This window comes from Dendropsophus ebraccatus, chromosome 5 (genome assembly GCF_027789765.1).
Source record: "Dendropsophus ebraccatus isolate aDenEbr1 chromosome 5, aDenEbr1.pat, whole genome shotgun sequence".
Classification (NCBI taxonomy): Eukaryota; Metazoa; Chordata; class Amphibia; order Anura; family Hylidae; genus Dendropsophus; species Dendropsophus ebraccatus.
In genome coordinates, this window is record NC_091458.1 from 119,035,393 (window position 1) to 119,049,560 (window position 14,168).

General features: G+C 40.8%; 1 protein-coding gene across 6 annotated transcripts in view; it reads right to left on the reverse strand.

Moving 5' to 3' along the window:
• Positions 1 to 14,168, reverse strand: part of MSI2 (musashi RNA binding protein 2) — a 518,653-nt gene that overhangs the window by 69,684 nt on the left and 434,801 nt on the right. For 4 of the 6 annotated variants that reach the window (XM_069971112.1, XM_069971110.1, XM_069971109.1 and 1 more), the window contains exon 11: positions 279 to 344. In XM_069971112.1, coding sequence (XP_069827213.1) covers positions 279 to 344 — 66 coding nt within the window. Of the gene's footprint in view, positions 1 to 116; positions 163 to 278; positions 345 to 14,168 lie in introns of all 6 variants that reach the window. The other 2 variants (XM_069971113.1, XM_069971111.1) reach the window with 1 other exon arrangement.

Below are 14,168 nucleotides of genomic sequence, written 5' to 3' on the forward strand. Positions count from 1 at the left end.
AATTTCAATTATTATTACCAATATTAAAAAAGTACAATTTATATAAATTAACCAACTAAGTATTATAAAGAGCTAGTATGTCGCTAATTCTACTTTTGACAGCAACTGTAACTTACTTGAGAGGGGACGACCTGCGGATCAAACCTGATACTTCACCTTTAACTTGCAAAGGAAATGAATGACTATAATCAGCAACAGGCACTTAAAATAGACCAACCATGCAACTTGCTTCTATCTATCACTATAGTGTGCCCCACTGAGTTTACAAGGTCACCTACCTGATCCTCTAGCTGCTGCCACGGCTGCTGCTGCTACTGGTCCATAGGCTGCTGCTGTAGGAAAACCTGGAAAAAAATACATATATATGACTTGGATGCATTAACAATAAAAGGTTAGACTGGCATAAACATGTTCTTCCCAGAGTCAGTGTGAAACTGAAAAGATGTTTACAAACCCGTTTTAGCAGTACAGACCTCATAAGAGAACAATATAGGACCTTAAAGGGGCATTCTAAACTTCCATTGATTCAAAAAGAAAATCCTTAAAAACATAGATTTCTTTTCAATCAAATTTAGGAATGCGTTATAGGGGAATGACATACTGTACGTATACTATAGGGTCAATAGGATTCAGATGAACATTTTTTCATAGTTAAACACTAACATTTTATTCTGCATTGGCAGAATGCTGTCAGTCAATGCTGGGTGAGCGGTGAGAGCAGCAGCTCAGAACTAAGTGGTTTAAATATAACTTTTCAGAAATTAATAAGTATCAATAGTACAAGTGATTTTAAGAAACTCTGTAAGAGATTTTTTAAACAAAAGAGCCCAGAGTGAGCACAGAGGGGAGAAAAGGCAGCCCTGCACAGCTTATCATCCTGCAATCTTCTCTTATCATGTTCCCAGAGCAGCACCGACCTGTGAATCCAGTGTTTTATATGCCCATAGTCTCCAAACTGCACAGCTGCTTGTCTCCTCTTTCTGCTCACTCATATCCCTCAGCCCCTCCACCATCCATAGGTTATAATGAACTCAGCAAACTCATCTTCACTTTGCTACTTTGTAATATAGACGACTTTGCCTGATAATAAACATATAAGAAGGGGGAAGGGGGTGCTGGGAAACAGGGGCTTTTTTGCCTAATAAAACCGATTACAGAGTTTCTTGAAATCTGTTGTACTCTGTAGTCCTCAGCCAATACACAGAAACTGACACAGCACCTGAATCAGGGCCTCTTAGTCACTAGTTTATGCCTTTATTCACTTGAAGGTGCATTAGTTATTCATCAACTTGATTTACTTTAAATATATATATATATATATATATATATATATATATACACATACACACACACACACACATATATATATATATACATATATATATATATATATATATATTTAGAGTAAATCAAGTTGATGAATAACTAATGCACCTTCAAGTGAATAAAGGCATAAACTAGTGATACTATATATATTTATAATTTTTATATATAATTTACATTATAATTATTATTATATATTTTTTTTTTTTTTGGGGGGGGGGGTTATTCCCAATTAATGCAACTGTTAAAAGGGGTGGTTAAGGCACAGTCTAGATACATCCTTTTAGGAAACTGAGTTTACGGAAGGGGATATGTCTTGCCCCAGAGGACCTAAACTGGTGCCAAAAGGTAATACAGTTTTGTAAATTACCTCTATTTAAAAATTCAAACCTTACAATACTTATCAGCTGCTATATGCCCTGGAGAAAGTTGTGTGGTTCCTTTAGGTTCTACACAGTACTCCCTGTTGCCAATTCTGTCTACGTATTCAGAGCTAAATCAAACCCCCCCCCCAGTGACAACCACTCCAGTCCCTGACACAGATGGAGGTGGCAGCAGGGAGTACTGTGCCAAATTTTAAAGAATTACATGACTTCCTTCAGGACAAAGTGGCTGATAAATACTGGAATGCTTGAATTGGTTAAATAAAGGTAGTTTAAAATCTGTTTAACTTTCGGACACCAGGAATTCCGATTTTTTTTCTCCTGAATACCCCTTTAATCTCCCCTGGGTAACACTACAAGGAAACTGCTTACTGTGAGTTTTCCCCACAGACGATAACTAATCACTGATTGGACAATCTGCTTATTATCAAGAGTCCCTTTAACTAGTAGGAATAGTCAAAAGTGGAGAACCCCTTTGAATAATATGCTGTCAGGCCATATTATGTGGTTCCCGAAATGGATTCTAAAACCAATTTTACCTCTTCACACAGCTCCAGTGAGAAAATGTACATTAGCTAAACATGGGTATTATGGTAGCTATAGCTAATACAGCTATTAGTATACAGAAAGTATTAGCTAAACAAGAGATGTCCAATCTAGTAAAAGGCTTTAATGGTATAAGATTATCTGTTTAATTATGTGAAATCCATTTTACACTACATGCATAATTTGTTATCTACCATTGCATAACGTTTTTCCACCAGCGAGCACACAGTTCTTTGCTTGAACAGTGGGAATTTCAGGTTTGTAGTCAATAGACAACACGCATATCAATATGGCAGGTTTAAATCATATTATTTGTTGCATTCATTTTATGTTTTACATTTACACTGTAGTAAAATAAAAATAAAAAACTACATAATGACCCATATGCTTTAGAATGTATGGTTTCCAATTGAAGGGCTTTTTTTTTTTTTGCATTACTAAAAGAAAAGAAAAATAATGGAATAAATCAGGGAAAACAGTAGCTATGACTGGAGACGTTCCACATCCTGAATAAACAGGGGCAGCTGCAGAGAATGCTGTTTCTTGAGCACTAATCTAGGTGAATGGAACCAAGAGGACGTAAGCAGCCTGGCTTCATTTCCCATTCTTTTCTTTGTTATAAGAAAAGAATGTGAAAGAAGAAGCAAACACAAACTATAATAATCCCAGTCCTCTATATTTTACCTTTTTACTAACCAGTTTTATTTCCAGTTTAAAAATAAATTAACATAAAAATCCACTCTGAAAAAAATATATAATTAGATTAGATTTGCGAGCTGCGCTATAGACACGGACTATAGCGTATTTGCTATACAGCACGGTCACCAAAACTTGAATAATACATAATAAAATATATGATATTATAATATATACTTTACAAAACAAATCTAAAATGTATGCATGCAAACTATAGAGGATGTTAGAAGGCATATATATATATATGACTATGAACAACACAAAACTAGAAAGCAACTAAAGGAACAGCTACCTTACGCAAGACGTCTAGACTAGCAAAGCTAAACTAGTGGATATAATCAATTAAAGGAAACATACTTGCATTTAAATAGGGCAAAAGTGCTGTTAATAAAGAAAAAAAACATGTCTAAGTCAATAAACATATCCACCAAGAACCTGCAATAAGAGAAGCCAGTATGAAAATGCAACTTACACCAAAGTGTTTCTATATATCATTTACTTAGTTGAAAGCGAGATTATACTGTTATGGTGTGTTTACACAGGCAGATTTATCTGACAGATTTTTTAAGCCAAAGTCAGGAACAGACCATAAACAGGGAATGAGTCATAAAAGGAAAGACTGAGATTTCGCCTCTTTTCAAATCCATTCCTGGTTTTGGCTTTCAAAATCTGTCAGATAAATCTGCCCATGTAAACGCACCATAAGTATTATTGGTACCAACACAAACATTAAAGTGGGTCCTCAGAGTCAGGCCCAGGGAGACAGAATTCCAACACAATTTACACCTTTAATTGCCGCTGGCTTTTACTAGTACTGAGCAAACTTACAGTGAATGTGGCCAAACCCAAACCTGATGGCTCGGCCACCCACTGCTTTAGTATGCATAAAATAGTGCTACTGTCAAAGTACTTCTGTTGGCTAGGGCACTTTGAAAACAGCACCAATTTATACTTCCCCAAAAAAAAAATTTTTTAGAATTTTTTTCAGTCCCCCTAGGAAACATTTATAAGCAATCATTAGAGTGCACAACGCAATTTTATTGCATTTCAATTATCAGTGTAATTTGCGCACATAGATGTTTCAAACTACTGGGTTGGGACTGAAGTCTGCATCCTTTAGTTGCAGTCACACATTGGCTGTAGAATAAAAAGTTAGGCTTGATTTACATGTCCGTTCATACATTTTGTGGACCTACGGATGGTGAATGGCTGGTGTGGATTGTTATCATGCCGTGTGGCTCTGTCACTACAGTGCTGTGGAAACAATCCAGGCCAGCCATTCACTATCTCTAGGTCGACAAAATTTGTGGATGTGTGAATGCAGCCTTACTCTACCACCATAGGACACTCTTTTGGCCTATTAGATAAATAGGGCCTAGGGTCACATTTAGGCCATGCTCACTCATGGCAAAACAGCGGCTGCCGTCTGAGATTTTCAACCCGGCCCATACATCACTTTAACTTAATTGGAATGCAGGGACATTCGGGTGTGTCCGCATTCCAGTAAGCCAAAGCACATAATGTAAAGTACTGCCGGGAGCCGTTTTTTATATTGTGCACAGTCTATTTTGTGTGGCCGCACAAAATAGACATGCCAGTTTTCTGTGCAGCTGCATGGATTCCCAGCTGTAGTGTATACAGTGTGTATACACTAAAGCCGTGGTTCCATAGGGGTTAAAGCAATCAGCCGCTGTGATTAAACGACCATTGTTTAATCATAGGCTTACAACGGAGAGAGCAGAGCCCGTCTTCACTGGCTTCTCTGTAATGAAGACGTGTTTGCCTGATAATGCACAGATAAGAAGTCAGGGGGGGAGGCTGGGAGATTGCTTCTTGAGTACAGAAGGAGGCTTTTTTGGCTAATGAAACCTATTACAGTTTCTTAAAATCGCTTATACTACTGATTTCTGCAATAAAAAAAAAACATGACAGTTACGCTTTAAACTTAACGTCCAAAAATATAGCCATTTTTTATTTTTGAATTCTGTTGAACTTAATCGTAAAATGGCTACTAATTCAGTAAAAATGAGTACCAAGGCCCTTTTACCATTTACAAAACATAAATTCTTTAAAAAAAAAAAAAAAAAGGTTTTCACACTTTTTGGTGGGTGCTGTCATCCCAAAAACAGGTGGTTTGCAAACTTTATAATGGCATTTGTTGTAACAAAAATGGAATGTAAAAGAGAATGTATTTAAAAAAATGTTTCAAAAGATGCAAATAAACCTGACAAAATGGCAGAATTTTTACTTTTTTTTTTTTAAAACACAGGTGTTTAATCTGAAAATGTGAACAAAAAATTAATGGCTTTAAAGAGTAAAATCAGGTATGAACTGCACAGTCACTTCATTTCCACTAGTCATACTGTTTACTTCAGCTAATGTGCTGCTTTCCAGTTGTACAACAAAATAGAACTCTTTAGATGCATTAGAGAAACATATAAAAAAAAGTCTTTCCACCGAGAATACTCTCCCAAAAAATGGCTAAATAAAACATCACTGGGAAAGGACTCTATTATCCATAATCTCAGATTACAGAAAATAACTGAATAGGTTCCTGGTAATGACAATTTCCATGTTGCCCAGAGTACAATATCAGAACAACAATGACTTTCAATGCAACTATGGAATAAAAGCAACATGACCACTAGGAATACAAAAATAAAAAAATGAAAGAACCATGTGGAGTGTATTTCACTTCTCCTTCTAAATATATACTGCAGGCTCCTATGAACTTTGTCACATACTGCACACCTTATGGCTATGCTCCCATGTCATCTTGAAAAAGAAGCAGGTTTCTATAACTACGGCCGTTAATAGTGATCATGATCATTATTTATGGTCGTCATTATAAAACAACGACTGTTATTTCACCTAATAAGACGTTGTGGGAACATAGCCTATAAATGTAAGAATAAAACTTGAGATGTTGATCAGGTTCATTTAGTAGCTTTATAGAAAGAAATCAATACACCCTAGAGAATTAGTTTTTGTAGAATTACTCAGTATATATGACCACCTTTAGGTCAATGTAACAATGGCCCCATTACAGAATACACAATTCTATTTGAAAGTATAATCTGTAAGAAATGCAACACATTATTTAACTGTAGAAGGGTTTAGCAAGAAACTGTAAAACTAAAGTGTGCAATCAATGCACCCTTGGCTGTTTTATCATAGTAATACCTTATTTCTTAAGGGTTGACTACAGGTCTTCTTTAAAGGGGTTATCCAACGTTAGAAAAACATGGCAAAAAAAAAAAAGAATCCCTGATACACCACCATAATATTCTTAGTAGCATCCATCATAAAGAGAGTCCCATGTTTAAATTAAAAAAAAAACAAGCCCAGCCTGTGGCCAAATCTTTTTTTTTCCCTGGACTCCGTTGGTTGACCATTAGGTACACTTGCTGTACGAGCTTTGGTGTGGCCTCATCTGTGTATACAGCGCACCTCCGGAGGGAGTGGGGATGAGGGGGTGTCCCAATAAAAAAAAAATTCTGGAGTGTTGCTGTAAGCCCAGGTAATATCATGTGGTTTTGATTTATGAATAAAACTTCTTGAAAATAAAGTCATCCTAAATGTGGATGTGTGGAGTTTTCCCTATATGTTCAGAACAGTGGGTGTAGCTGCGACCCAGCCCCCCCCCCCTTTTGCCTCAGCACTGAGGCAACCTATCCCCTGAGTCCCCCGCCGCCCCATTGATCGATCACTCTTGTGACCACAAGCAGTGTTTTGTTTGCAGTAACAAGAGTCAGTTTTGGATGGGTCCCCTGGCGATGCTGGCTCCCTGGGCAGAACACGCACCAGGAAGCTGTGTGCGTTGGGGCTGTCGCTCCCTGTGTCGGAAGTAACAGCCACCACGCACACTGAGCTCCCTTGTGCGTGTGCTGCCCAGGAATCCCATGGACACCAACAGGGAGCTGAGCATCAGCCGGGGGCCCGTCCAACACTGCAGAAGAAGAGATGAGGAGGGAGCTGCGACGGGGGAATGAGGTGTTGAGTTGTGTTTTTTTTAATCTAGCTGACAACATAGGGGGGCATGTATAAGACGACAACATGGGGGCCATTTACAATCGGGGGCAAAATAAGGGGGGGGGGGGCATGTATAAGGGGTCAACACAGTGGGGGCATCTACAAGGGGATATAAGGGAGGCATCTATATGGAGGAAAAGATAAGGGGGCAACATACGGGGGGCATCTATATTGGGGAAAACATAAGGGGGCATATATAAGGGGACAACACGGGGGCATCTACAAGGGGGGGCAACATAAGGGGGACAACACAGAGGGGCCATCTATATGGGGAGCATGTGTAAGGGGACAACACAGGGATCTATAAGGGGAAAAAAACAGGGGGGGGCGCAGCACAAGGCCCTGTGCACACAGAGCAAGAGCTGTGGAATTGTTCGCCGCAGAATGCTGCCAGCCTCCGTGTCATAATGACACTCTATGGGAGGCTCGCGCGCTACATCTCTCGCCCTAAAGAATGAACATGTTCATTCTTCAGCATGGAGAGAGGAGCCGCGCGAGTGTCATTATGAAACTGAGGCTGGCGCCATTCCGCGCCGGACAATTCCGCCACTCTTGCTCTGTGTGCACGGGGCCTAAGGGGGACAACACAGGAGAGGTCATCTACAAGGGGGGGCATGTTTAAGGGGTACAACACAGGGGGCCATCTATGGGGAGGCAACATAAGGGGGCCATCTATAAGGGGAGGAAACATAAGAGGGCCATCTATAAGGAGGATAACACGGGGGCATCTAAAAGAGGGGCAGAGGGGGACTACACAGAGGGGGCCATCTATAAGGGGTAATACACAGAGGGGGCCATCTATAAGAGGGAATACACAGAGATGGGCAGTCTGTAAGGGGCACTACACAGAGGGGGGCATCTATAAGGGGGCCATCTGAAAGGGGGACTGCACAGAGGGGGGCCGTATCTTATAGGGGATACACAGAGGAGACCATCTATAAGGAGGACATCAAAGGGGCCATCTATAAGGGGAACTATACGGGGGGGGCATCTACTATAGGGGGACTACACAGAGAGGGGCTCTCAAGGAGATGCACATGGGGCCATCTACATGGAAGACTGAGTAAGGAGCCACCTCTACACAGTGGGGGGCATATACTCTAAGGGGGATCACATAGTGTAACGGCTGCTACCCAATAACTGAGGGCATAAAGGGGCCAATTTGAAATGTGCAGTTTGTAAAGAGATGAGGATGGTGCCAGTGAGGAGCCTTATATGTTTGTCTGACAGATTCTGTGGATTTGTGAGAAGTTCTCATAATGGCCCAGGGCAGATGGAGAAGATGATGAAAAGGGAAAAACTCTGATCATAGAAGACGTCAACTGGTAGTCACTGGATATAACTGCACTGTAATTTATATGGTGTACAGAACCTGTGTAGAGCTGGGTCTACCTCTATATGACTGGATGAGGTGATAGTGATCTGTGTACAGTGGATCTCATTCAGTAGCAGCGGTGGTGTTAGTATTTGATATTTGTTACTTGTTATCTGGTACTGTGTTTTATTGGATTTAGTATACTGAATTTGGTCAGTAACAATATGGTGGTGATGGTAGTGGTTGTGGTGGTAATTAGAGATGAGCGAACCGGGTTCGTGTTCGAGTCGATCCGAACCCGAACGTTCGATATTTGATGAACTTGGATAAAGCTCTAAGGTTGTCTGGAAAACATGGATACAACCAATGACTATATCCATGATTTCCACATAGCCTTAGGGCTTTATCCAAGTTCAGCAGCCACCGCTAATCAAATGCCGAAAGTGCGGGTTCGTATCGACTCGAGCGTGCTCAAGGTTCGCTCATCTCTAGTGGTAATATTTCCCCCTTGTATACTGTATAATGTTCCTTAACCATTCCTGGGTATCTAATGCTAAGTCAACGGCATAACTTAGGGTGGTATTACACGGGCCGAGCAGGGCCCGATAATACCTGTACACGTGCAGCGATCTGCTAGATCGCCGCTCGTTTACTGGGCCTATTACACGGCCCGATAATCGTTAAACAAGGGCTGCAAGGACATTGTTACCGATGTCCTTGCAGCCCTTGCATAACTATATACATTACCCATCCACGTTCCAGGGCTGCTGCTGCAGTCTTCTTCTTCTCCCCGGGTCCCGCGCACTCTTACGTCAGAGTGGCCTGTCAGCTGACAGGCCACTCAGCCAATCACAGGCCGGGACTGTTGCGGCCTGTGATTGGCCGGACAGCCTGTCAGCTGACAGGCCACTCTGACGTTACAGCGCGCGGGACTCGGGGAGAAGAAGACTGCAGCAGCAGCCCTGGAACGTGGATGGGTAATGTATATCGTTAGTCGACGCCCGCGCACCGCTATTACACGTAGCAGTGCGCGGTTGGCGCCCGACAAAAATAAATCAGAACCTATAACAACGATCATCGGCTGATTGTTGTATTTATTACATGGAACGATAACCGGCCGAATTGGGATTCGGCTGATTATCGTTCCGTGTAATAGTACCCTTACTCAAACATACATGACCAAACACATTAGACATCAGACAATGGCTCTATCTTTAAAGAATGGGGCTCGGGAACCCACTGATGCATAAGACTTTTCCACAGCAACCAGAACCAGAACTCTGGTCAGCAGCAGCTGCTTCTGCAGGCAGAAGTATGAACGGACTCGGTAAAGGTACACTTTAAATTTTTTTTTTTACACTTCTCATTGTGTTACTAAACAAACATAGGTAGAATTTATGATAGATAAGGCTTTTATTCAGGCTTTTGCCCCTGCAGAATCCGATATATGTTCAATATGACTACAGCAGTTCAGTTTGGGCATCCTGAGCATAGATATTCAAACCCAGGCGCCAGAATGAGGCAGGCTGACATGAATACGGCTCCGCTCCCTACCAGTAGCTGGGGAGTAACTGGAATTAATGAGCTATGTTAATGCAGCAAATAACCATCTGTTGTATTTAAAGAGTTTATACTCTAAGATTTAATGAGGGACAAACATAAGAGGATTCATTTTGGATCGCATCTCACCACTATATTATGGTTATGAACTTGCTAAGCTTCCCCTAGTCTCTGACAATGGGTAAAACAGCATGCTGTATTTATGGAAAAAAAAGAACATTTGTGGATTTGTATGTACTGCAGATGCAAAAAAGCTTAGATCACAGGGAGGAAGAATTGAAATCCATTCATTATTTTACAGGGAAATTATCATGCAAAGCATCTTTCACTGTGTGGCGGCACTAAGCAGCCCGGCATCGCTGCAAATATTGTGATTTTCTTTTGATAAGAGAACCTGTCATTAAAACAGATATGTTACTGTCCCACTGAGAGCAGCAAATGGAGGGTGGCTGTACAGCAGCACTAACAGAGCCTCAATTACACCATCCATCAGGATTTAACTGTTTAATACAGCCTATATCAGTATACACTGTAAAAAATATAAGATGTGCAAGAAGTTTTTCTATAGCCATTCAGGTGCCGTATAGAAAGGAAATGTCTACCCGTATGTGAGGTTAGTTCATTTTTAAGGTGCTGTATCTCAGTTCTGCTCTAATTCTGTGCATTGAAGCACTCTCCAGCCCCCGGGGACCTAAAGCACTATTCATTCTAGCAATAGCACAAACACGTTGTGGAAGAAGGGGCTGGTTGATTGTACTATGGATACTAATGGGTATATACATGCCATCCATAAGTGTGGAAAATCAGGTGACAGACTTTGCAGTGTACTGCATGCTACGGCCCAGTTTGGTGGTTGTCACGTATCTGTATGACAATTAATAACTAACAGGAAATTTTTGGAAGGGGTTCTTAAAGGCGTTATCCTATCCTATCAAATTTTTCATGATAAGTCATCAATAATAGATTACTTGGAGGTCCTATTCCCATCAACCCAATTAATCAGCTGTTTAAAGAGACTTAAAGGAAAGGTTCGTCGAAATCCGGGAGGGTGGAAATGGATTAAAAGTTGGCACTTACCTCTCTCCTCCTGCCCACAGTGAGAGCAGACGTGGGATCCCTGCCGGGCTCTGGGGTGTCAACGTCACAACCCGGCTGATGGACTGGCCGCTTAGCGGCCAGTTCAGCAGCCAGGACAGGCATTTCCCCCCCCTCACAAATCTTGACTTCTGGCAGGGGTCCCACGGCAGCTCCCAACGCTCACCACAGGCACGAGTAGAGGTAGGTACCTACTTGTCAGCAATTTCCCCCCTCCCCTACAGGATTTTAGCAAACACCGGACTTCTCCTTTAAGTACTTGTACAAGTGGTGCAGCCTCTTCAATATTTATGTGAGCTATTTTCTTAGTTTTAAAGGGGTACTCTGGCCCGGCCGAATTTTTCAGATATGGCCGGGAAGGAGGTGGTTATGGATGGCGGAGGTCACTTACCTCCCCGGTTCCAGCGTCGGGTCCCGGATCGCGGCGCCCCGTGCCCCCATCCCGCGGCCGCTTCCTGGTCTGAGCTGTCGCACGAGACGTGATGTCTCAATGCAGCTCAGCCATTCGGTGGCCGTACCGGAGTCCCGCCTTGGCCACTGAATGGCTGAGCTGCCTGCAGACATCACGTGAATTTTACATGAATGACGATATCACATACCACCTCAATAGACTGTCTATGAATGATAAACCACAGATATATGGTTATTATGGACCATTATTCACAAGTTCTTAAGGCCTATGCCTGGTTGCTAACATGACTTTCACTTTTTATATCAAGCATAGAAATATACTGCATGCTATCAGGTTCTGAATATATCTAACAGAAGATCACTGAAACAGGCACAATACAATGTGGTGGCCATGAAGAAAAGTCCCCTATGGTAAAGAAAAGCTCGTGTAAGTCTTCTCCGTGCTATTCATGTTCCGCTTAATATGCGTGAGAGAAAGAAATTCCCTCTAAAGGTGAAATTGTGACAGATTGGAGATGCAAAGATGCATAGCTTACAATGATACAGGGTCCTGCCAGTCACGGAGAGCACTTGTGGCCCCCCAACTATATTCCAGCACAGAGAATCAAAAGGTTTTGTACATTCCTATGAACAATTTGATTTCCTCGCTATCTTCTCTTTGGGCATATTTCTTTTATAATTGCCTACAGAAACAACTATAACCAAGCTATTCACAATCACTAAAGTGGATTTTGGCATTTCATTTAGTAGATATTTTAAAATAACAGCTTTAAAAAGGGTCCATATGCTGGCGAGGAAAGCCCCAAGGCTTTAATATCAGTTTCCTGTTTTCTTATTACCAAAAAGCCGCACGCATTAGTAAAGGGGGGTGAATTTATCAGACATTAAATGTATATACTCAATGTGGATTAGCGTGATGTCTGGGAGTGTGTGTCCGTGTATGTATACATTATATATGATCTTTACATCAGCACTTTCAGATTAAATAATGAAAAACACTTGTTTGAGAAAGTGACACATCTTCTTATGCCCCGAGGCTCCAATTTAATGTGTCTGCATGCAAATGTTTGTTTTTTTTTTTTTTTTGCAATCTAATACATGAGCCCTTTAATTTCAGCCGCAGAACACGCAGATTTTATAAACTAAAAAAATACACTTAACTTTTAATAAACAGCCGTATACTTCATCTATTTTGGAGCCATGCCTGATAAAGTAAGCTATTAAGATATAAGGGAAATATTTCACAGTCCTGTTTGACAAAGTGGGGTTCTTACATACTGTAATTTAAAGGCAGTCACTGGTTTATGCAACTTTCATGTTACATCTGTGTTATGCAATACTGGATACTGACAGCTAAACAGGGGAAAGAGCTGCAAGAAATAAACCACTGTAGTCAATGCAGGATTATTACAGAATTGTTTTACGAATATGCCGAAAATTTTGCAGACTGACAAACTGAATGGACAAGTTTACCTACTGTTAATTTTGTTTACTGATTTTTAGGTTTAGTTTTCCTTTAATGGATTAGTCTCACAATAACAATCATGTCCTAGTACAGTGATGATGGGTAGATGAGCGAATCACTTGGAAATTCGTTTAGTGAACTTTGCAGATATTTGCACAATTGTTTGGCAGTACTGTTAATGGTTAAATTTTCAATTGCCAAACACATGTGAGATAGCTACTTCTATTAACATCGGTGTATTCGGCTGTCTGAGAGTCTTATGTTCCTTTTACACGGAACGATTTATCGTTCGAATTTGCACGATAACGATCGAATTCAAACGATAATCGTACGTGTAAACGCAGCGAACGATCAAACGATGAGCGAGAAATCGTTCATTTTGATCTTTCAATATGTTCTCAAATTATCGTTGGTCGTTCGCAAAAAATTCGCAGATTGTTCCGTGTAAACATTCTTTCAACGATTTCACCTATGTGTGAGATAGGCTTAAGCGATCGCAAAATGATCGCATAAAGATTTTTCCGTGCGATGTATCGTTCCGTCTAAACGCTGATAGTTATAAAAAAACATCGTTCATTCAAAATTATTAATCGTGCGATCGGGCGAATTATCGTTCCGTGTAAAAGTACCATGAGAAGGGAATAAGGGCAGTCACATGTGAGGCTAAGCTGGACCGCTCACTTTCCTCTCTGCTTTCTTTAGTAGTGTTCAGAGTCCACTTGCACTTTACTGTTAACAGGATTGTTGGACAGTTGGCTTTAAGGTGCATGAAAATTAATCATCTAACAGATTTCATCATTTAATGGGGAGAGGAGACTACTTTATGACATGGGTATGAGTATTATCATAACTACAGATGGTATATTGTATATCAGGGGTAGGGAACCTTGGCTCTCCAGCTGTTGAAAAATTACAACTCCAATCATGCTAAGGCTTTGGCTGTCCATGCATGATGGGAGTTGTAGTTTGCAACAGCTAGAGAGCCAAGGTTCCCTACCTTTGTTATAGAGAGTAAAACAGCAGCTCAATTGTCACTTGATTATGGATAAGGATGTAGAAATATTAGAATGTAATAATAATGATATTACTGGATATAAATATGTTTATGTGTCCAATGGAAGTTTATTTTTATAACATCCTTGTCACTATAGATAACTTTTGACGCATTCTAGAAAAATGTCAGAAGTTATGATTGGTCAGGGTCTGAATGCTCGGACTCCCAGAATGAGCTAAAATAAGCTGGGAGAAGCACTTGGCTAAGTGCTTTACTCTTAAAATTGCTGTGTTCTCTCTGTCTCTCTATAGAAGACTATCTCCATAATAGAGACCATCTCCTGCTTTG